A 21,804-nucleotide genomic window follows, 5' to 3' on the forward strand; every position below is an offset into this window, starting at 1 on the left:
CAGTAAATTTTCAAAATTAAAAATTGCCCTTTCAGGTAGATCTTGAGATCTGTTAATGAGTCATGGTAACTTAAACATTCATACAGTAGTGCTGTGGCTGCCTCTTCAAGAGTTAGGAAGGGATTTTTGTTGTGTGCCTTTTATACCTTTTTTTCATTTGTATGCTTTATAGCATATACAAATCCAGTTTACGTCTTTTAAATATTGCTAACTAATTCAGGATATGACCAAAATACTATTTTCTAGCTGAAAATTCAGTCTTAAGGGTTTGGGACAAAAAAAATTTTATCAAAAAAATTTCTTCCAGAAGAACAGTATTTATTTTGCTGAGAGGATTGCTTGCTTTTAATTTTGTGGCTCTGTCCAGGTTTTTCTTTATTATTTCTTCCCTTGCCTTTTCTAGTAGTTTTTGTCATGCTCCATTCCCTTAGTCAGTGCCACTATGAGAACTTGAGAGGAGGTAAAGCTGAAAGGAAGCGACTGGGTTTCAGTGCAAATAATGGAACCAATGAAAATTCTTTAAATCTTTAGAAATCATTAATTCATGTTATTTCAGACAGCTTTTGTACTGTGGATTTTAATTAAATACTAAACGCGAATAACTTGAGGTTCATTCTTCCTGGCAGCTGAACCTGCAAAAGATGCAGCTTCTGCTCACAGCTTGAATGCGAACAGAAGAAATTATGTGGATGGCCCATCTGGTTCTGACTTTGTAGCCAGGTAATGTCAGAGAATCACTAGTACTGTTTCACAATCTTCTCTTTATATGCAAAATCAAACACAGGTTTTTTTATTTAGTTTTGTTGCCTTTTTGCAGTTCTCAAGGCTTGAGTTCCCAAATATAACCTAGAGAATCTTGTGGAAGATCCCACAGCTGAGCTGTTTCCCCCCCTGCCCAGTTGTACGGCAGGCTGCGTGTTCATGTCTGTACAGGTTGTGGTTGTCACTTTGACAGTGTGCTGTTGCCTCACCAGTTTACAAAATGACCCTTACCATTCAGCAGAGAAGTGCCACATGACCTCTTTGTCCTCTTCAATTTCGTGTGGGGCTGCTGACCAAGTGTGCTCTGAAAGAGCTATTTTTCTGGAATACACAGCAAATTTTCCAAAAACGGTAAAGTAAGTAAACTAAGGTAACAACAAGAAAACCACTGAGTGATGGGTTTAGTTTGGTCTGATTGTATTATTTAAGTACCATGAAGGTCAAATAGGTGAAAATAAATACTTATGCTATGATGAACTTCCCAAATCTTGTGAGCATCAAGGATGGAAAACTAACTGCTTTATTAAATATGTTTAGCATTATTTGTATTTTTTGTAAATATATGTGAAACATTTTTAGTATTACTGTTACAGATTTGGAAGCAATATAAAAACATCCTGTTTCTTTTGTGGTCTCTAGCTGATCATATATTTGATTCATTTCCCAGGGGAGATCTTGCCACTCTCTAGAACTACCTGATAGCAGGCTGTAGCAAGGTGAATGTGGGTCTCTTCTCCCCAGTAACAAATGACAGGACAAGAGCACATGGCCTCCAGTTGCACCAGGGGAGGTGTAGGTTGGATATTAGGAAAAATTTCTTCACTGAAAGGGTGGTCAAGCACTGGAACAGGCTGCCCAGAGAGGTGATGGAGTCACCATTCCTGGAGGTGTTTGGAAGACATGTACATTTGGTGCTTGGGGACATGGTTTAGTGGTGGACTTGGCAGCGTTGGGGTTAATGGTTGGACTTGATGATCTTAAAGATCTTTTCCAACCTAAATGGAAATGGTTCTATGATAAGAGGCAGAAATTGCACATTAGGCCTTCTTTTTAATCTTCCTTTTGATAGGATTAAGAAAGCGCTCCAGTGATCTGATCTGAACAAAGTGCATAAGGGGTAGCATTGCATTACATTTATCATTTGGGGTCAAAGGTTTGTTGATTGTGTCTGGAATGACACAGAGAAAGATAAAATTAGCACTTCAATTGGATATTCAGCAAATTGTCACCAACCCAGCTAATTCTGTTCAGCCTTTTCTGTTGTTTTTGAATGGAGTTATCATGGAGGTGGGGGGATTGTTTGGTTTGTTTGAGGGTTTCTTTGGGGTTGAGGGTTTTTTTAGCGTTTAGGAACCTATGCTGACTTTAATCAGGGAGTAATAATTTTTACTATCATTAAATGCTGTGATTCCAAGTCTCTTTTTCCTGTGTGTATCTGAAGTGTTTCCCTTGCAGACAATAGTTATTTTAGTGTAAACTGAGCATATAAACCAGGAGAACAACAAACAATAGCAGGGGTTGCCAAGGTGATTCACACTTTGCAAAGCCACTGCTAGCAGTCCAACAAAGGACTTTTAACTGTGACTGTCCTACAGAACCAAGAAAGGTTTGCACTAAAAAATCACTATTTGTATGTGGTTTCCAACCTAATGTCCCCTTTTTAGAGCCCTTTGTGACAAAAATTTTAGTGACTTATCTTTTTGAAGTTCTACAAAGATAGTAAATCTTATGTCAGTCACACTTAAAGAAACACAGAGTTCTGTGCCATACTTATTCTTGTGCGGTAGTCATCACTGTGGAGATTTTCTTTAACTGTAAAGAATGTTAATAGATGAATACTGGACAACACCGCAAGAGAAGTCTTATCTGTAGCCTTGACTGTGTGAAAAAAAAATCCTGGCAGCTGAAGCCATTAACCATACATTTATCCCTGCTCTGACAAATTCTGTCAGTAACATAGTATCTTTTTGATCCAAATTAATCTGCTGTTTCTTCAGATTTGTACATTTTGTCTGTGCAGATGGTTTTGGCCTCTAAACCGAAGAGGATTGAGTAGTAGTTTTACAATAAGCATCTGAATTCGGTTCATAAACGCTTACAAAAGGCTTTATGTTTCTTAGTGCCATTACCATTCCAAATTTAACAAGTCTCTACATTGCCACCAACGTGTTTTGTGAGACATGCTGAGACATATAGTAAAAACCGTTGTGAACCCCTTGTGGGTGGTGGATTGCGTATTCTGCTAGCTCATCACAACACTTTTCTAGTGTCTCTGCAAGTGATGGATATGGTTTTGTTTTGGAGTATGAGAGCAATCCATGAGTAATAGAAAGAGCTATATCTTTTCTTATAAACCAGTGTACATCATTGTAGAGGAATTATAGAGGCATGAAGGCAGGTTAATTATCATTGATAATATACAGCTGTGGGCTGGCTTCAGGGGCGGTGGGCTGGCTGACGTGGATGATGTGCAGCTGTGGCTGATTCCTGCTAGGGAGTTAAATAGCTCCAAGGGGTGTGGAAGAGGAGCACTGGATGAGGAGAGACCTGGAAGAAGCAGAGGGAGGAGAGACAAGGAGAGGCCCCAGGAGAAGCAGGGGGCTGGGATGAGGAGAGGCTGGCTGGAAGAGGAGCCGGAGAAGGAAGAATCCTGATGGAGCAGAGGCAAGAAACAGGGTGGGCTGGCCTGAAGAGGATGAAGAAACAGCACAGACAGTAGATGAACTTGTGAATCCCTGTGGGGGATCGGTGGCTGTGCTGGGGCAAGGTGTGGGAACTGCTTGTTGAACTTAACCTGCGATGGTAAAAGCCATGTTGCAGCTGGCTGGTTGTGATAGTGCTGTGACACATCATTCAACTGGATGACGCTTCACTGCATTGTAGGACAGAGGAGGAGCCTAAGAAGTTAACTCAGATGGTAGGGATCTAACACACAGGCTGCAGGCTCCCTGGCAGAACAGACCTGGCTGCAGGTGGCTGTGATCCTGACCACCTTCTCTGTCCCAGCTGCGTGTTCCTGCCCCCTTGAGTGTCTGATGTCTTCCTTTCAGTGACAAAAACAGAAAAAACTAACCCAGTCGGAAAAAGTGCCTGTTTTTCTGTTGGCTTATCTTCTTGAAATGACTCAGAAGATTGGATGGAAAGCCAGATCCAGTGCAGTGAAGGGAGTGGGACTTGTGGCAAGGAGCATGTCTGAGGTTGCCATGGAACCACAGTCATGGTGGCAAAATCAGTCTTTTCTTGAGGGAAAATGAGATTTTCTGTGTGGTAGAAAAATTTCACAGGCTGCTGGATCAAATTTTGAAAGCATGCTTTTCTTTTAAGATAACTTACAGACATTGTACCTATGATTTTTAAATATTCACGGAAATCTTAAGTGCCATTTAAAACAGATGTCATGTATCTAGTGTGTAGTGCTACTAACACAAAATCATGAATTTCTGAGAACCTATTTTGAATTATTTAATATATACTTATGAAAGATGCTGTTGTAGATTGTAAAACAACAATATTTTTCTTAAACTGATGTGAATATCCTTCCCACAAATATTATTTAGAAATATTTATACAGCGTACTGTATATAAACTATAAAAGCACTGAACAAATATTTTGAAAATTACTGATTGAAGAAAGGGAATTTATGAGCGTGCTTTTGAACTCTGAACAAAATTCAGCACATGAAAGGATTTAATCCAGTGTCATTTGGAAGTCTGGCTTCTTTAGAAGTGTTTTACATACAAATGCATGTGTCTTTGTTCTGATTCTGAAGAAGCACCTTGATCAAAAGATCAAAACACTGAATTTCATTAATCCTATTCTGGATTAACACAGCTAGTCTATTACAGAACTTCACTATCAACCAATAGAAAGTATCTGCTCTAAGTAGAAACAGAGGCAATCTTCTTAATTGCTGTTGTATTAGTAAGTATATTTTTTGTTTATAAAGTCTCATCTATCACAAAATCTCCTTTATCACTTCTAGTGCATATTGCTGTCCAGACACAAAGTAGACGTTTCAGACTAAGCAACTGAAGAGATATGCATGAAAAATACGTGATATGAGCTGCAGTCTCTCAGTTTTGAGGCCACTAGGAACTGTCTCATTTTGTTTGGGTTTTTTGCTAAAATCAAACCTAAAAATGAGAACCTTTCAATAACGCCGCTTAAATGAAATAGATCAGGAGACAAGTATGTTAACAAAACTAACACTGCTCTGTGGCTGTTTCTGTAAGAGGACTACCTTTTTGAGTTTTTGGTCTATCTGCATTAGGTGCACTTAAAGGTAGTAACTGTGTTCTCTTTTCAGTTAATAAATTAATATTTCAAGAGAATTACACCTCGCTTTCTTCCCTGTTACAAAAAATAAATCTGTTTTTGTGTTGGCCCAGCACGTGAAGTCTGGTTGCCCTTTAGATATGTGGCTTTTGATGTATTACTTCTGAGTTAATGTCTCTTGCTTTACAGATTGGAAAGTCCAACTTGCACACCATCTCACCAACTGCATACGCCCCAGCAGCCTTATTCATCTGTTCCAGGTAATAATTTACAAATGGGTGGAAGACGCAGTGAGACAAGGTGGTGTTTTCTGAGTAAATTGCTATCTTGCTTATGTTTATTCTAACATTACTTACGGAGAAATTACTGGGAGAGCTTTACGTGAAAAAGTAATGAATGAGTTCTGTAATTTATGAAATGTATAAATGGGAAGGTTTGGTTTGTACCTCTTACATTGTGTGTATATTTTTTTAATTTTACTTCTGTTTTGATTATGTGGAATATGGTTTACAACAAGTATTTGTAGTGTATTGTAGTATATTTTACTCTAGTAAATTCTTTGATGAGGGGTATAATATGTATATTCAAGATGAAATTGATTTAATTGCTCTACTTGTATTCTCAGTATAAAACCACTTTTTTTGCCATGGCAGTGTTCTAAGTAGTGAAGCAAACTAATTTGTTAAAGCAACAGAAGGTGATGTTAAAATAATTTTTCAAGCGGTTACCTTGGGTTCTATTTTAATTGCATTTAGGAGTCATCAGAAGGTCCACTTCGCTGTCTTATGTAGATGGGTATGTAGGGACATGGCCCAAAGAGAAAAGGTAAGCAGTCTTAGCTTACAGGTTAATTATAAAATGTTTGTTTATTGTTCATACATAGTAGTAAATGCTCCATTGTAGTTTGGATGTTCACAGTCCTGTAATAAGAGTTCTTGTAAGCAACTTGAAAAGGTACAAAAAGAAGAAGAAAACTGTATCATGGAGTAAGAACTTGGTAATAGGAAACAAACTTCTATAAATAAGTCATTCATTTTTTACATTGAAATGAGGTATATTTGAGATATTTGAATTGTTGGAATTAAATATGTTCACATTGACTCATCACAATCAACTAAAAGTGGTAAGAGTAACATGGCTAATGAGCTCAGTAGCATTTTAACTTATATTATTTTGTGGAGAGTAGGAATGATCAGGGTGAATGTTTTGTTTTTCAGTTAGACCAGTCATAAACTTTTAAACTTCAGAGTGTAAACCAAAATTAAAATGGTAAAGAGTTATAGTGATGGGTTATTTGGTAAGCTTAAATTGTGTCTCTTTTCACACCTTCCTACTGATCTACTATGGCAACCCTTATATTCCTTAAATGCCCAGAATTTATTCCAAAGTAATAAAAAGCATTGGTTATCTCTGGGTAAAATGTTGTTATATACTATTTTATTGTGCATTTTTCATGATATTTTTATCTGTTCATTAAATATATAAAAAAAGTATGTTTTATTATATTTAAAGCAAAGCAAAATACAGTACACCTAACACTGCCTTTAATATTACAATCTTAAAATAATTTTAAAACAAAATGTGATTCTGTGATTATTATTAATCGTGAGTTGCTCAGTTATTTCTTTTATTCTGATCTCTATTAGGTCATCATTACATGGAGTTTCATTTGACATTTCTTTTGACAAAGAGAAAAGCATTCCAGTATCTACTCCAAACAGAGGACTTACTAGGTCTGTGAGCAATGAAGGCCTTACACTAAACATCAACCGCATGCCGAAACATATTAGAAAAAATCTGTCCTTCAAACCAGTAAATGGAGAAGAGGAAAATCAAGATATTGAAGAGGAAAAGGACATGGTACCTCATAAAGACATAAAGGCCAATCAATCTCTTAACACAAATCAAAAAAATGCCAATGAGAGCAGCCACTACAGGTTTCCAAACGGAGCTCTGCAAAACAGGTCAGTTCTGGATGATTTTGGCAATCAGATTGAGCCACCAAGCATTGAAGAGGCTTTGCAGATAATTCATGACACTGAAAAATCTCCCAGAGTTATTCAACCAGACCAGATTACAAATGGGTTCTTTCTTCACAATCAGGAAATGAGCATCTTGAATTCAAACATTAAGCCAAATCAGTCTACCCCTGATATAATTACAGACACAAAAGGTACTCTAAGTCCTGTGACTGACAATACAGAAGTAGATACTGGAATACATGTCCCTTCAGAAGATATTCCAGAAACAATGGATGAGGATTCTTCTTTGAGAGATTATACTGTAAGCATGGACTCTGACATGGAAGAACCATCTAAATTTCTTCAGGATTATGACATGCGAGCTAGCAGTCACAGAGATCAATTAAGTCCCTGTCCCAGTTCAGTAAGTACTAAATCACAGGCAGGCAGCAGTGCTTCTTCAAGTTCAGGGGTTAAAATGACCAGCTTTGCAGAGCAGAAATTCAGGAAGCTGAATCACACAGACAGTAGAAGCAGTGGAAGCAGTTCTCAGAAAACCACACCAGAAGGTTCTGAGCTGAACATTCCTCATGTGGTTGCTTGGACTCATATTCCCGAGGAAGCATCTGTTCCTCAAGGGAGAGACACTACCCAGTTACTGGCTTCTGAAATGGTACACCTGAGGATGAAGCTAGAGGAAAAGAGGCGAGCTATTGAAGCACAGAAGAAGAAAGTTGAAGCTGCATTCACAAAGCAGCGGCAGAAAATGGGAAGAACAGCATTTCTTAACGTTGTGAAAAAGAAAGGTGATGGAGTATCACCTCTCCGAGAAGAAGCAGCAGGAGCTGAAGACGAGAAGGTATTCACTGACAGAAATCGGTTGAAAGAAAAAGAAACTCAAAAATCAGATGAACAAACTAGTAAGACTTCAGAAGTAATAAAAGAAAACCCTGAAAATTCTCATAGCAAATGGTTAAAAACTGCTACTCCTATGGATGGTGAAAAGCAATGGAATTTAGCAAGCCCCTCAGAAGAAAATTTTAATGAAGGAGATATCTTAGAATACACGAAATCTATCGAAAAGCTAAACTCTTCCCTACATTTTTTACAACAAGAAATGCAGCGTCTATCCCTTCAACAGGAGATGTTGATGCAGATGAGAGAGCAACAGACTTGGGTTATTTCTCCTCCTCAGCCTTCTCCTCAGAAGCAGATTCGGGACTTGAAGTCTTCAACAAGGCAAACAGGAACTTCGTCTCCCATTGCACCTTTCTCACAGGAATCTCCTCGCTCTACACATCAATTTCCACAGTCTTCCAACAGGAAGAATGCCTCTTTTCACGTTAAAATGCAAAGGACTCCTAGGCCAAACGAGCTGAAAATAACACCTTTAAATCGTACCTTGACTGCCCCGCGGTCTGTGGATAGCCTTCCTCGTTTGAGGAGATTTTCTCCAAGTCAGGTTCCCATTCAGACTAGATCATTTGTTTGCTTTGGAGATGATGGTGAACATACAGGTGAGCCTCAGTTACGGGGAAATCTTTTGAAGGATGTCAAGCCTACAGAAGAGGTGGTAAAAGAAGAAGGACCAAACCTGCCGAAACAGTGTGAACTGAAGTTAGAGGAAAAGGAGATTAAGCCTATTGAATCTAATGTTTCTGAAGTATTATCTCAGCCTATCACAGAAACTGTCTGTGTCACCCCAAATGAAGATCAGCTAAGCCAACCGATTTTACCAGCACCAGCTCCCAAAACAGCTAACTTAATTGAAGTTTCCCTATCGGATTTGAAGCCACCAGAAAAAATGGAAGTATCTGTTGAGAAATATGAAGGTGAGAGTGATAGAGAACAATTTGAGGATGACCAGAAAGTGTGTTGTGGATTCTTTTTTAAGGTAAGAGAACTAGTGGAAGTGTATGTCTGCTATTAAGCTTCCTTTGAAAGGGAACTTCTTAATCCAGATATGGATTTCAGTGATGATTTTCCATTGAAGTCAAAGCAGGTGGTTCTGCAACTCTAAATGTACAAGCATATCTTTTGCACTTGATGATTAATTTGGCATTGCAAGAGTGGTGAGATTCTACCATGCTGCAGTTCTGAGCATACCAGAGTATCCCTTTCCATTAATAGCTGTGGAAGAGTTGATTTTTAACATAAGCTTGGGTGATCGTAATTAAATATGCTCGCATTTTGCCTCCACTTCCCCATCCCACCCCCAGATTTAACTATAAGGTTTTGAAGTACATAGCAGCCTGCATTTTTAAAACATTGACTGTCTCAGAGTTGTACTTTAGAGAGCCTTTTACCCTCTCATGGCTGGCTGAGGAAGCATAGTCTCCGGAGACTCCCTTTTGAAGTTGGTATTTGGGAGCACTCCCTGTTGTCTTATTAAAGAGTTATATTCAGACAGGCTTTTAACTGTAACACACGTTGTAGGAGAGTGGTCTAGACACTGAAAGCCATCAAGATTTTGAATTTGGAATACCCCAGAATCTTGTATCATATGTCTGAGGTGTGCTTGCTTGTCTGGAAGTGTTCCTCAGTTCTAACAATACACCTGGCTTGATCAGCAGACATTACTTTTTCATAGTTACGGGTTTTGGTGATAATTACCTTAATCTCTGTATACATAGAGTCTTCCAAAGCTGAATACAGAAGTTTATGCAGTGTGGGTTCTGACTCTAAACTAAAATCACTTGGGGTTTTTCCCTAGGGATATATTTCCCTGTCTTTCTCTCTCCTTTTCATTATAGTTGTTGTTGTTGTTATTTTTATTTTATTTCCACTATTAAATTGTCCTTATCTCAACCCACGAGTTTTACCATTTTCTGATTCTCCTCCCCATCCCACCGGGGAGGGGCTGCGTGGTACTTAGTTGCCGGCTGTTAAACCATGACAATTTCACTTAGCAAGTTTTCTCATATCAGTGTTGAATTTCATGTTTGACTTGAGAAAGGAGGAATCCTTTTATGAAAACTTTTTAGTAACCTTAAGAAAAATATTTTAAAATAAACTTCAAACACTGCAAAAGTATATTAGGATATTGTAACCCAATGTACAGAATTAAGTGTCTAATGGCTTGCCAAAGTCAGTTGCTGAATTCAGAGATCTTAATATTTTTGGGTCCTTTCCTTCAAATACTGTTGCTGCTAGGATGATCAAAAGGCAGAAAATGATATGGCAATGAAACGAGCAGCATTATTGGAGAAGCGTTTGAGAAGGGAGAGAGAGACTCTGCTTCGAAAGCAGCAGCTGGAAGCAGAACTAGAACATAAGAAGGAAGAGACAAGGTAAAAGTACATGTTCTGATCCAAATGATCAATAACTGTGAATGTAAAAATGTCTGGTTTAGTTTGAAGTGTAACTTAGGTGTCAAAAAATTGCATCTTAATATCCAAGATATTTAATTCTAGAGTCAGATGTGCTGAGGAGCCCAGCTGAAGACACATGTCAGCTGATCCTGCAAAATCAGCAGGTGGCATCAGTCTGTTGCTCACGCTCAACATATGAGCTCTGCTAGCCTGAGTGAGGCTCCTCAGAGCACTGCCCTGCCCTGCATTTCATATTCTGTGGGAGAGTGTATCACCTGGGGCTTCTTTCTGCACAAATGCACAATGCTCATTCAGTTACAGTAGTCATGCTAATAAACATGGTTTTGATTTTACTGGTAACAGTATCCCAAAAGGCTGAAACTGTCTGAACATTGGGGAAAAAAAAAAAAGGCAAGTTCCTTTTACTGACGTCTGACAACTCTAAAGTTTCAAAAATCTGACACTTGTGTTGGCCTTACTGGGCTAACTAAAGCTGTTACTCTGGAAAGTTTCTACTGCTGAATTTATTTGATAATTATTTTAGACGCAAAACGGAAGAAGAACGTCAGAAGAAGGAGGATGAACGAGCACGGCGAGAATTTATTAAGCAAGAATATATGAGAAGGAAACAGTTAAAGCTTATGGAAGAAATGGATACCGTCATAAAGCCACGTTCCCTCTCAATCAAACAAAAAAAGCCACGTCCAAAATCAATTCATAGAGATCATATTGAATCACCTAAGACGCCAATCAAAGGTCCACCAGGTAACAAATGTTCATGTGGGAAAAGAGTCTGTTCATGCTAAAACACCAGCTTGTTTTTGGGTACTGACAAGCACATGCATTTAGTAGTGTCTTGTGCTAAATTGAAGCTGCATGTGACCAAACTAGAAAGCAAAATTTGCCAGAAATTGAGATGAATGTCACTTACCTGCTATACGTGCATGCATATATCAAGAAACAAAAAGGTTAACTGTATGAAAACCCACTGGAGGCACCAATGTGTGTTGCAAGTTCCATACACACCCATGTATTCTTCACTAATCTCTTCTTGCACCTGTAGAGCTAAGAATGAATAAAAGTGGAGAGGTAAGAGATTGATAAATAAAATGGTTATAAGGTAAGAGTATTTAAACTCCTGCTTAGTACAGACAAAATTAAAATTAAAAAGTTACTTTTACATTTCATGGGGTTTTCTATTTTGCTCACTGACCTACTACATGTATAGTATTGACATAGCAGCACTAATCATGTGGAACAATTTAGCATTCTTTTAGATCCCACGTAACTGCAGTAATGATTAGAAGTATTGCTAATTTACAATTAGAAGACTGCCCGGTCATCCTTTTTGTTACAGCATCATATAGCTTTGTTATTCTGCTGCATTTTCTCTAACTGCCTTGGTCCATCTTCCAGAGTGAAGTATTCCCTTAACACCTTCCAGTAATCCATCCCAAGCTTTAAATTAAGTCTTGTAAGCTCTCTTTCATGAAGACTTACCTAGCTTTGATTGCTTTCTTTGATTTGTGTAGTGCCAATATTCCCCTGTCCATGCTTCACATCAGTACTTAGGCTGGGACCATCCCAGTTGGCTGCAAATGGCTGGGTATCAGCAACTGTTTAGATGAAGTGTGCCACATATGCATGCAGGTATATAACATATGGGTGTAAGAGTGTCGTATATAAAACCTCTTACTGACTTTCTGATGCTGGTGTTAGATCTAATGAACAGACTCTATACTTGCGTAGGTTTATGAGCCTTAACTTTGTTTTTATCCAGGTTCACAGCTTTATCATGTTTTTTCAGTATCTAGTCTTTCATTGGCATCGCTGAATACAGGGGACAATGAGAGTGTGCAGTCAGGCAAGAGGACGCCAAGGTAAAGCTAAAATAACAATTTCACTTAATAAAATTTGATAATCAGCTATGTAAAACTAGCATGAATTCTAAAGAGGTCATGTATGTATTGTGTACTCCAAGAACACGTAAGTTTTCCTGATTTGAGGCATTGATAGTTTTCCCTGTCAGGCATTAGGGAACAAAGCCATCATAATTTGTTTCCCAAATTTTACCAAGTAAACCAGTTGGGCAGCTATAAATGAGGTCAAAACAAAACACCATTCACACAGCCTCTTTAATCCACCTCCTTGTGTTCAAGACTCAACGTGTGGAGAAGTTCCTGTATTTTTTTCCCCTTAGCAGTCATACACGGAAGTATTAAATGTTCACTAGGACTTCAGCCTTTTCCAAACTACAGAATTTATTCTGCATTAAAAATCACCTTAAAATAAAAAGGGGTTAAAATAAAAGATGATGTTTGATTTTTATATCTGAAATCTTTATTATAATTCAGAGGAAAATTATTGTTTCTGTGTAACTACCTAATTATATTTGGAGAAATACTATTTTTTGTGTAGAAAAGAAATGGGGAAGAAAGGCAAAGCAGGAATAGGGGTTTGATAAGGACTACTACATGTTATGATATCACTTGTCATGTTTCATGCCAGCTACAATTACTAATCAACTCTGACATGCCTGCAGCTGGTTTCAGTTGACTTCAATTTTCTTCATGTCTTGAGAACTGACTTTCTGGTTATTACGTAAGAAACTAATGAAATGATCCAAGTATCCTAACATCTCTTGTCATCTCTTAAAAGTGAGCAGTTTTAATTGGGATGGGGATTTCTTACAGCTATATTAGCTATTCAGAAAGACTTGGTGTATCTTATCTATACAGACTTTACAGGAGATAACCCCAACCTATGTAGCTTTAGTTGTACAGTGCTGTACTGTGCTTGTAATGAACCAGCACATCTTCCCCTGGCTTTGAGTTTCATTTAGGTGGTTGAGACTTCTAAAATATGATAAAATTTGGTACAGATTGCTGAAAGTAACAGAGTTACCAAAAGAATTTTCAGAATCTTTCCAGACCTATACTTGCACCTTTTTCCTCACATCAGAATTGTCTTCTGATGATCACGCTGAGTGAATTTCAGTGATACCTTTGAGGTTTCCTTCATGCAGGTGCTAATCACAAGAGGTGTAGGGTATATTATAAACTGAATTTTCTTCCATTGCTGATTTTACTGGAAGTTAGGGTGCAGATAGACATTATTAAATACCACTTTTTTTCCTTATTCTTTGCTAGTAGTGCCTTTCTTCTCACTTGGAAAAGCTTTCATTCCAAGCTGAAAATTTGTCTGGTTTTTTGCAGTAGCCACAATCAAAAAAGCTTTAAATATCTCTTTAATAATTTAAGAAAACATGATAGTCTTGCTTAGACCTTTAAATTCAAAACCATTCACATTTGAGTGCAGCCTGAGGAATTACAGCATCACAAGTTACTGCTTGTGAAAACAAAAATTAGGAAGGAAATTGTTTTGCTGTCTTAAATACAGCAGTTCTCGCTACCAGTTGCTATAATGATAAGTACAAATGAACTGTATTTTTACTTCACATTCATCATTCTATCAGGAACTGGTTTGTTTGCTGCATGCAATAACGTTGTTTGCTAATGTAAAAGTAATCCAATTTTCCACTTAGTAATAATACTCCACAGCCTAGAATATCTATTAGGTTTATGTCCGTCATACATAGCCCAAAAATTTATGAACATCCACCTCACCTGAACACCAACTTCTTGTATAACTCAAAATACTTTATACAGGACATGAATGCAGTTATCCGTTAATTTAATCTGTAAATACTATGCATTTAGGTTTATAGTCTACAATTCAAATAATTGTGTTCTACCTTAATACAGTTTGCCTTCCTTTCATATTAGAAGACTTCTCTGCTGAACATTGACATTTTTTTTTAATAGATTTTAAAATTAATGTTTAGGTCTGAGTCTGTGGAAGGATTCTTATCTCCAAGTCGCTGTGGTAGTCGTAATGGAGAAAAAGATTGGGAAAACGCATCTACAACTTCTTCAGTTGCCTCTGCTACAGAATACACAGGTCAGTGGTAACAATATTCAAAAAAGTACCTGGCCATTACTGGTTCTATGCATGAAAAGTGTTCAATTATCTTTACTTGGTTTCCTAAAACTTGTTTGAGGACGCTTTCATAGAAATGTTACTTTTCACCTCTTTTGAAATAGATAATGACAATACAAGGTTAAAATTTTACGTCCATATTAAAAGTACTGACTCAATAGCAGTTGTGATAACCAGAATAAATTGCACTTAGGCTCAGAATAGCAAATGGGCTCACAGATCGCTCTGCACTTAAGTAGTCTCTCTAGCAAGGCAAGAAGAGTTGAAATCTAAGCTCAATTTAGAATAGAGTTGCAAAAAACAAATTGCAACAGGAAGAAAAATCTGCTTAGTGATGCGAATTTAAATATTCTAAAAATTGGAAACAAATATTTAATTTTTTTTTTAATTATTAAAAACTTTAAAATCTGACTTCTAACTCTTTATTATATTAGGAATCAAATAATAATGGTATTTGCATCCCTTTTCTCCAAATACACAGCACATGATGTTGCAAAGATCCTGCATCATCAGGATTATAAAAGCTTTGGTTTTGCCCACTGAATATGACTTCAGTAAATCAGAGTAAAATAACATTAGGTGTTTTTCATAAACTTCTAGGGAGATCAGTTTTGATTGATGGGCCTGCATAGCTCTGTCTGTACTGGCAAATGTTTGTTCTGAAAATATTCTTGTCATCTTTTTGCTGAAATAATAACAGGCAATTATTTCCTGATTTTCAGAATGAACACTTTGCCTTTCCAGACTGTAGTTAAGTAATGAACTTCAGTTTGTGCCAGATGCATGTCAGATTACATTACAGGAGGGACAGTGAGACTTTGCCTGGGTAGTCTTGCTGAGTTCTCGTGAACACCTATAGTGCTGAAGATCATCTTTTAATGATCATTATGTAGAGCTTATTTTTATATGAAGGAAAATACCGTTCCTAGGAATGGAACAGAAGGCTTTTTTCACATGTTTTGTTATCTTCACTCTGTCGGACTTCATGCAGCTTTTGTTCCCAAAGCACAGACAAAATGAGATTTAATCTTAAATGTAATTGGTAATTGCTTGTGTATTATGTTCCTTTCTGAGATTCAGAATTGGTACTTACATGTTGGTTTTTTCAAATGGTCTTGATATAAGTACATATTTATTTCAGAAATCAAAACAGAGGAAATATCTCCTTCAACCAGATGAGTCAAGTCTTTTTACAGACAGAATAACCTGACAGGTGTCAGGCCAGATCTTTTATCCATGTTTTTGGGTAAAACACTTACGGAATTCCAGGGAGGACAGGCTATGATTACTCTAAGCACTGCATCAGCTTCATTGTTATACCTCTCACCCTTGAAATCAGAGGTGTAGATGAAGAAAATGAAAGCATTTGCTCCTTCCTGGACAACGGAAATATTAGTAAGAAAATGCAGGATGTTTTGTTGTTCATAGAAAAGGTCCTCTGAGAGAAAATATATTTACAAAGACTGGCAATAATGATTTAATAACGAAAGACACAGTTGTAAGTAAATTCAGTAGCTGCTGAAAGAATGACGTTTTACTTGTTTGTGAAATTTGTGATCTCTAGCCTAATTTTGTTGTATTCCTGGATTTGTGTATTTATGTATGCAAAAGATCCGTACCAGAAGTGCTTCACAGCAATTAAAGTAACTGTTGGCTTATTGATTAACTTAGCTGGTTTGTAATTCCTCCTCCATAGGACCAAAGCTCTTCAAAGAACCCAGTGCTAAATCCAATAAGTATATAATTCAGAATGCGCTGGCACATTGCTGCTTGGCTGGAAAAGTAAATGAAGGTCAAAAGAAAAAGATACTGGAGGTAAGGGTATTTTTCCTTTAAAAGCATAAATGCTCGAGTCAAACCATGGTCAGAAATTAGGAAGACACTGAAGTATAAATGCACGTATCAAAAGGAATCTTGGAGGTTGTGCCAGCTCTTAGTGAAAGGCTGGAGTAACTTCTGTGACCTGCTGCCTGTGTGACAGAAAGGTTCTCTAGTACTGCAGAAACAGTATGTGCAGCACAGGAAGCTGAATTAATTGACATGTTTATTAGTAGCTACTGCTTGTTTAATGTGGGAACTTCAATATGTAGAATATGATAATTTGCTCACAAACTTGCTTTTCCTCACATGAAAAATATCCACCTTAGACATACAGCTGCTCCAGCTGGGACCTCTAGAACTAAAGCACAGATCTCTCGTGAACAGAAAGAACTGAAATACATCCCTCCTAGGCTTTTCTCCAGTTTCCAAGCAGTAGGGCAAATTCAGGACTTTGTACTACAGAAGAGGTGCCTTCCAGCCTTTTCTCTTGTGCTGGTATAAAGCTTTCTGAAGATGCACAGATATTGTAAGGTTGAGAACTCGGGGACTAGTGTGTTTCCATGCAAAAGGAATAACACAGGCCCTGAGCGCTGAGAGTAACAGCACTGTTCCTTTTACCAACGGTGACAAATTTGACAGATTAAATAGGTCAAAGAACACAGAGGTACTTGGTATCTGGATTTAATTTCTTTTGTGAAAAAAATGTCATGACAGTATTTCTTCCCTTCTCTTTGTAATTTTTTCTGCATTCATGTCTAGATGCTGCCTCTTCTGCCTTTCCAGCTACTTTTTGGAAATAAGTGAGAAACCAGGGCAGCCTTTTTCAGTTCAAGTAACTGGGAGCATAATAACCCCCAGAAATCCCAAGAAAGAAAACTGTAAAAAGGTCATGCTTAACTGTAGGATGCAGTATATGTCACTTGGTAGAAGCTGTACATGTTCAGGGCACACATCCTGTAGAAGTTGTGTTGGATGGAATAGGAATCTGAAGATTTCAGCCAATAAAGAACCCTTGCTTAATACACTTCAACTGGCTTTATGGTTTGACCAAACTTGAATGGATTTAGGGGTGACTGAAACCCCGTTTTAGCACTGGAGGGTCTTTCCAGGCACATGTAGACCTATCTAAATTTCCTGTTGCGAAAATTGCAACTATTAGACCTGCTTGATGAAATGGATCAAAAAATTTTTATTTGGTCTACAAAAAATTTGTTAGCATGTCTGCCCTTGAGGTTGAACTAAACAAGTACACCTGAAATTGTCTACATGATAAGGTTTTGCTTGAGAAAGATAGCTGCCTTATGAAAATTCAGGTAAGTGAAGTATAGCGAATTCTAATTGAAAATAATGCTTTTTAGTCAACAGTTAGATGTAAGTCTCAGCTGTGGTGGGAACCAAATTCAAAATGATAGTCCAATGATTTTGAATGTTTTCTAACTACTACTGCAAAATTCATACTGTGAATCTTTTTCTTTCTTTCTTTTAAAGGAAATGGAAAAATCCGATGCCAATAATTTCTTAATCTTGTTCCGGGATTCAGGCTGCCAGTTCAGATCTCTGTATACATACTGCCCTGATACAGAAGAAATCAATAAATTAACGGGAATAGGTCCCAAATCTATCACAAAGAAAATGATAGAGGGACTGTATAAATACAACTCTGACAGGAAGCAATTTAGCCACATACCTGCTAAAACTTTGTCTGCCAGTGTTGATGCAATTACCATTCACAGCCATTTGTGGCAAACAAAGAGACCAGTAACTCCTAAGAAACTTTTACCCACCAAGGCATAGTAGATGGGGGAAAAAAATTGCTTCAGACAATTATGATAAACTTGCACTTCATCTTTACTGCCTATAGGAAATAGATTTCTAGTTGCCAACAAGACTCTTACAATTTAAAACTGGACACCAAGTTCTATTATCATGTCCAACTGGAATGTAAACACAGTGTTTAAGAGTGCAGAAGAGTATCGCTTAGGTGAATAATTATGAGTGATTACAGAAATGTTTTGACTTGTGTGGAGATCTGTATGTGCTAATACAATATATAGAGTATATTTGCTCTGTATTTTGATTAGATACACTGAAGCACTGAATGTTCCTCTTTAGTGACTCAAACTAAGGGTTTTTTTTTTACATCTGTTGCCTTATGTTTGTATTTGTGCTTGTCTTGAAATATTTTTTTCTTTCACTAAAGAAATACTACTTAATATTCTCAATACCATTGAACTTTGTGTACTTAAAGACTAAATAATAAGTTTTATGTCACTGAAGAACAGCTGAATGGGTCTGTTCTGTAAGGTCCTTACTGTGTGCTGTAAGAAAACCAAGATTTGTTCCCCTGAGTATTTATAATTCTTTTTCAATTAAATAATACTGATTTGCTCATAGACTTAACAGTAAAGGAGAAACCTTTGAACTGCTTGAAGCTTCCTTCAAATGAGTTATTTAACAACACAGGGTGTAGTTGGATGATGCAACTGTTCCTATTTCAGTAAGTTACTGTCTGAGATGTAATGACTGACCATGTGTGCATTCATAATACCATTGAAATGCAAAGTAAAAAGATTTGGTAGACCTCTGAAACAGTTTAAGCAAATGTGCGTTATTTTGCAGTGTTCCAGATGAAGAGCGCAAGCACATGGTCAGGTACTGCTTGTCCAAGGAAGGAATAGGAACTTGTGAAACATTCAGAACTAGATCCCTGATGTTTGCGTGACAGAACACTAAAAATATTCAGAAGAATCACAGAATTCACTAAGTCACAGATGTTTCAGAAGTCGTGTATCTAATCCCATTGATTTTATATCCAGGTCACTGTCTGTTCTTCCTCGGATCTGCCAGCTCAGACTTAAATCACTTTTCTAGGGAATAGACATCTGATAAGAATTTTCAGTGTGTCTTAGTAAATTGTTTTCTTGACACAATCTAACAGATGATGTCTTGTGACACTTAGCAATTTTAAATTACATATGTCAAAAAAGCCTAAATGACATTTCAGTAAATTTCTAATATGACCATTTACGAAACCAAACTCTAGGCATATTTCAGTATTATTTATAAAGGGCTGCATTTTATTTCAAAACAGTGTTTAATTATTTCATAGATCACTATTCTGTTTCAATGTTTGTTTCTTTTACGATTTGTTTTTAACATAGCACTGTTCTGAAAAAAAAACAAAAACAACAACAACTACAGACTTGAAGCCTCCCCTAAATCTGTGGCTATTTTGGTAATGTACACCAGAGGATTTGTTGGGGGGGGTGGGGGGTGGGGGGGGTGGGGCGGGAATCTCATTCTCAGGAAAAGACTTGAATGATTTCTGATTCTGTTCTGTTTCAGTGTTGTGATGACTACATTAACATAAACATAAGACAGTATTGTGCTATAAGTATGTAGTCCATTCTGTTTCATGGGGAGACTAAAACTATGTTTGTATTTCTCTCATTAAACTGCTTTGAGAGAAACTATGCCTCACTATGATGTACTCATTTACTTATAAAAGATGCACAGGAATGAGATGTCATTAAGCAGTTTAGAACAGGACTTTTTTTAAATTATTATAAGGCCTTAGGCATCAATGCATCTGGGTTATAAACAGTTTCTCAAAAATGCTGTCAATTTTACTGTAATTTATGTTCTTATATTTATGTATATTTGTTAAAACTGTAAAAAAAAAAAAAAAGAAAAAACACTTTAAAATACATGTTTAATATGTATGTGGCTTAAAACTGTTTGTGGTTAGCTGATTCCTACTGTTTGCATGTATATCACCAGGATATGTAACTCTAATATTTCAAGTGTATACATATTGTGTATATAGGATATAAATAATATTAAAAAAGGGGAAAGAGGGTTTGCACATTCTGCCTGTTAGACAGTTCGTACAAATACCATTGTATGAACATCCTGAAATAACAATATGAAACTGTGTATAATATATAGTGATTCAAGAAACCAGGAGGTTGGTATTAACTGATACACGTGGTGAATAACTTCAAAAGAAGTTTTATCGTGGGAGGCTTTCTATTTCTAAAATCTGTACTATGATTTAACTGAAGATTTGCAATACCATAAAGACACATGCAGCGATCTAATCAAAGTGAGCTTAAACTCACGACAGGAATTATTTGAGTAATTTTAAATATTTCTGAATGTATTATGAAATCTACATTTGTCAACAGGTTAAACACTTGTGCAATGTCTAAAAGTAGAATGTGAATAATGCAGTTGAAAATTTCATTGCTTGCAGGATTAAGTTTTACTTAATACAGGAAAAGTAAAGATATAGATATGCTTTTCCTTTTTAAGCCTGCAGATTTTCTAATTACAGTGGATCTTTGGTTGGAATCATGTTTAAAAAAAGAAGGGGGGGGGGGGGTTGTGAAGAAAGAAAGCTTTCCATAAAGGCCAGTATTTATCACTGACCTTTTCAGAACACACTGGTGCTTTCATCAGGGGTATTATTATTGTTGCTACAACTGAATTGCCAAACTCTTGTCTTAGTTTTTTGAGCAAAATTTCATAGTCTAACAGTCATAATAGCTACTGATTTATTTTTTTTTTAATGTATGACTGTTAGTTTTTATTATTTGGCTGTTTAAAGCCAAATTCAGCTATTTAATTATGATATAATGGGCACTGTTTAAAAATGTACAGTGGATTGTGTGCTTACTTGTCCACTTCTCTGGAGCATAGCTTCCATATTTTTTTTCAAATGCTGTGCTGTAAAATATTGTCATTGCTACTTACATGGTACAGTGTAGTTTTCCCTTTCATTTAAATAAAAGCATGGCACCAAAAGTACCATTTTTTTGTTTTCTTGCTTACATCTAAATGTAAACTGAAATTATAAAAAGTTCACATGAATGTTTAAATCTTGTTTCTTCTCATATTTCCACAACATAGAAATTGTAGGAAATATGTACCATTTTTATTTCTCCTTTTGTTCCCCTTTGTTTGTCTTACTTTCACATATAGTTCAGCTTTCTGATGTTACCAGAGGGAGGCTATTGAAGAATTAGGCTCCTCGTTTCATTCTTGAGGGCAACATGGTGTTACCCTGTTCTCTTCAGAAGTGAGTTTCATACCTGCAAGTCAACTGATTAACTCGTGTACTCTGGTTAGGTTCTATTGTTCCAAAAGCACTGAAACTTATCGGTCCATGTAACGGCCTTGCTTCAGCTGGCAAGGTTTTCAGTCAGGATCAGCCAGTCTTACCTTCATTAAGACAGCTAACAGAATATGACTTTTAGTGAAATAACTTGTACATGTTAGTGGTGTGGTCTTAAATAGAAATCATGTCCAAAAAATAAGGTGTCCTCTCCAGATTTGTATATTAGCAGTTTTTTTCTGGTCCAGATTGTGCCTTTTGGGGGGTTTTGTGTTATCCTGCTGGGTTGCAGACCAAGAGCAAGCACTTGCTGAAAGAGGACATGACATCACCAGACTGTCAACAGGCAGACGGAACTGTTGGACTAACTTACGCAGATAAGGAATCTCAAAATTTCAGAGCTATTCAAAGGGCAGCTTTTTTTGAAATTGAAAACTAATGCGCTGGAAATGAATAGCCATCCCTCCTCCCCCTCAAACTGGTTATTTTTCAGTCAGCTCAATTGGTTCCCTGTATGGCATCACAAACAGGCCGATACAAGTAAGGACTTATGTTGGA

General features: G+C 37.0%; 1 protein-coding gene across 3 annotated transcripts in view; it reads left to right on the plus strand.

Moving 5' to 3' along the window:
- Nucleotides 1-20,939, plus strand: part of CAMSAP2 (calmodulin regulated spectrin associated protein family member 2) — a 90,975-nt gene extending 70,036 nt beyond the window's left edge. For 2 of the 3 annotated variants that reach the window (XM_056355924.1, XM_056355927.1), the window contains 10 exons: nt 627-720; nt 5,228-5,298; nt 5,794-5,863; nt 6,685-8,893; nt 10,153-10,289; nt 10,855-11,075; nt 12,091-12,190; nt 14,155-14,270; nt 16,006-16,124; nt 17,619-20,939. In XM_056355924.1, coding sequence (XP_056211899.1) covers nt 627-720; nt 5,228-5,298; nt 5,794-5,863; nt 6,685-8,893; nt 10,153-10,289; nt 10,855-11,075; nt 12,091-12,190; nt 14,155-14,270; nt 16,006-16,124; nt 17,619-17,924 — 3,443 coding nt within the window. In that variant the 3' untranslated portion in view covers nt 17,925-20,939. The remainder of the gene's footprint in view (nt 1-626; nt 721-5,227; nt 5,299-5,793; nt 5,864-6,684; nt 8,894-10,152; nt 10,290-10,854; nt 11,076-12,090; nt 12,191-14,154; nt 14,271-16,005; nt 16,125-17,618) is intronic. The other variant, XM_056355925.1, reaches the window with a different exon arrangement.
- Nucleotides 20,940-21,804: the final 865 nt, after the last annotated feature.

This window comes from Falco biarmicus, chromosome 11, assembly GCF_023638135.1.
Source record: "Falco biarmicus isolate bFalBia1 chromosome 11, bFalBia1.pri, whole genome shotgun sequence".
In the NCBI taxonomy this organism is placed as follows: Eukaryota; Metazoa; Chordata; class Aves; order Falconiformes; family Falconidae; genus Falco; species Falco biarmicus.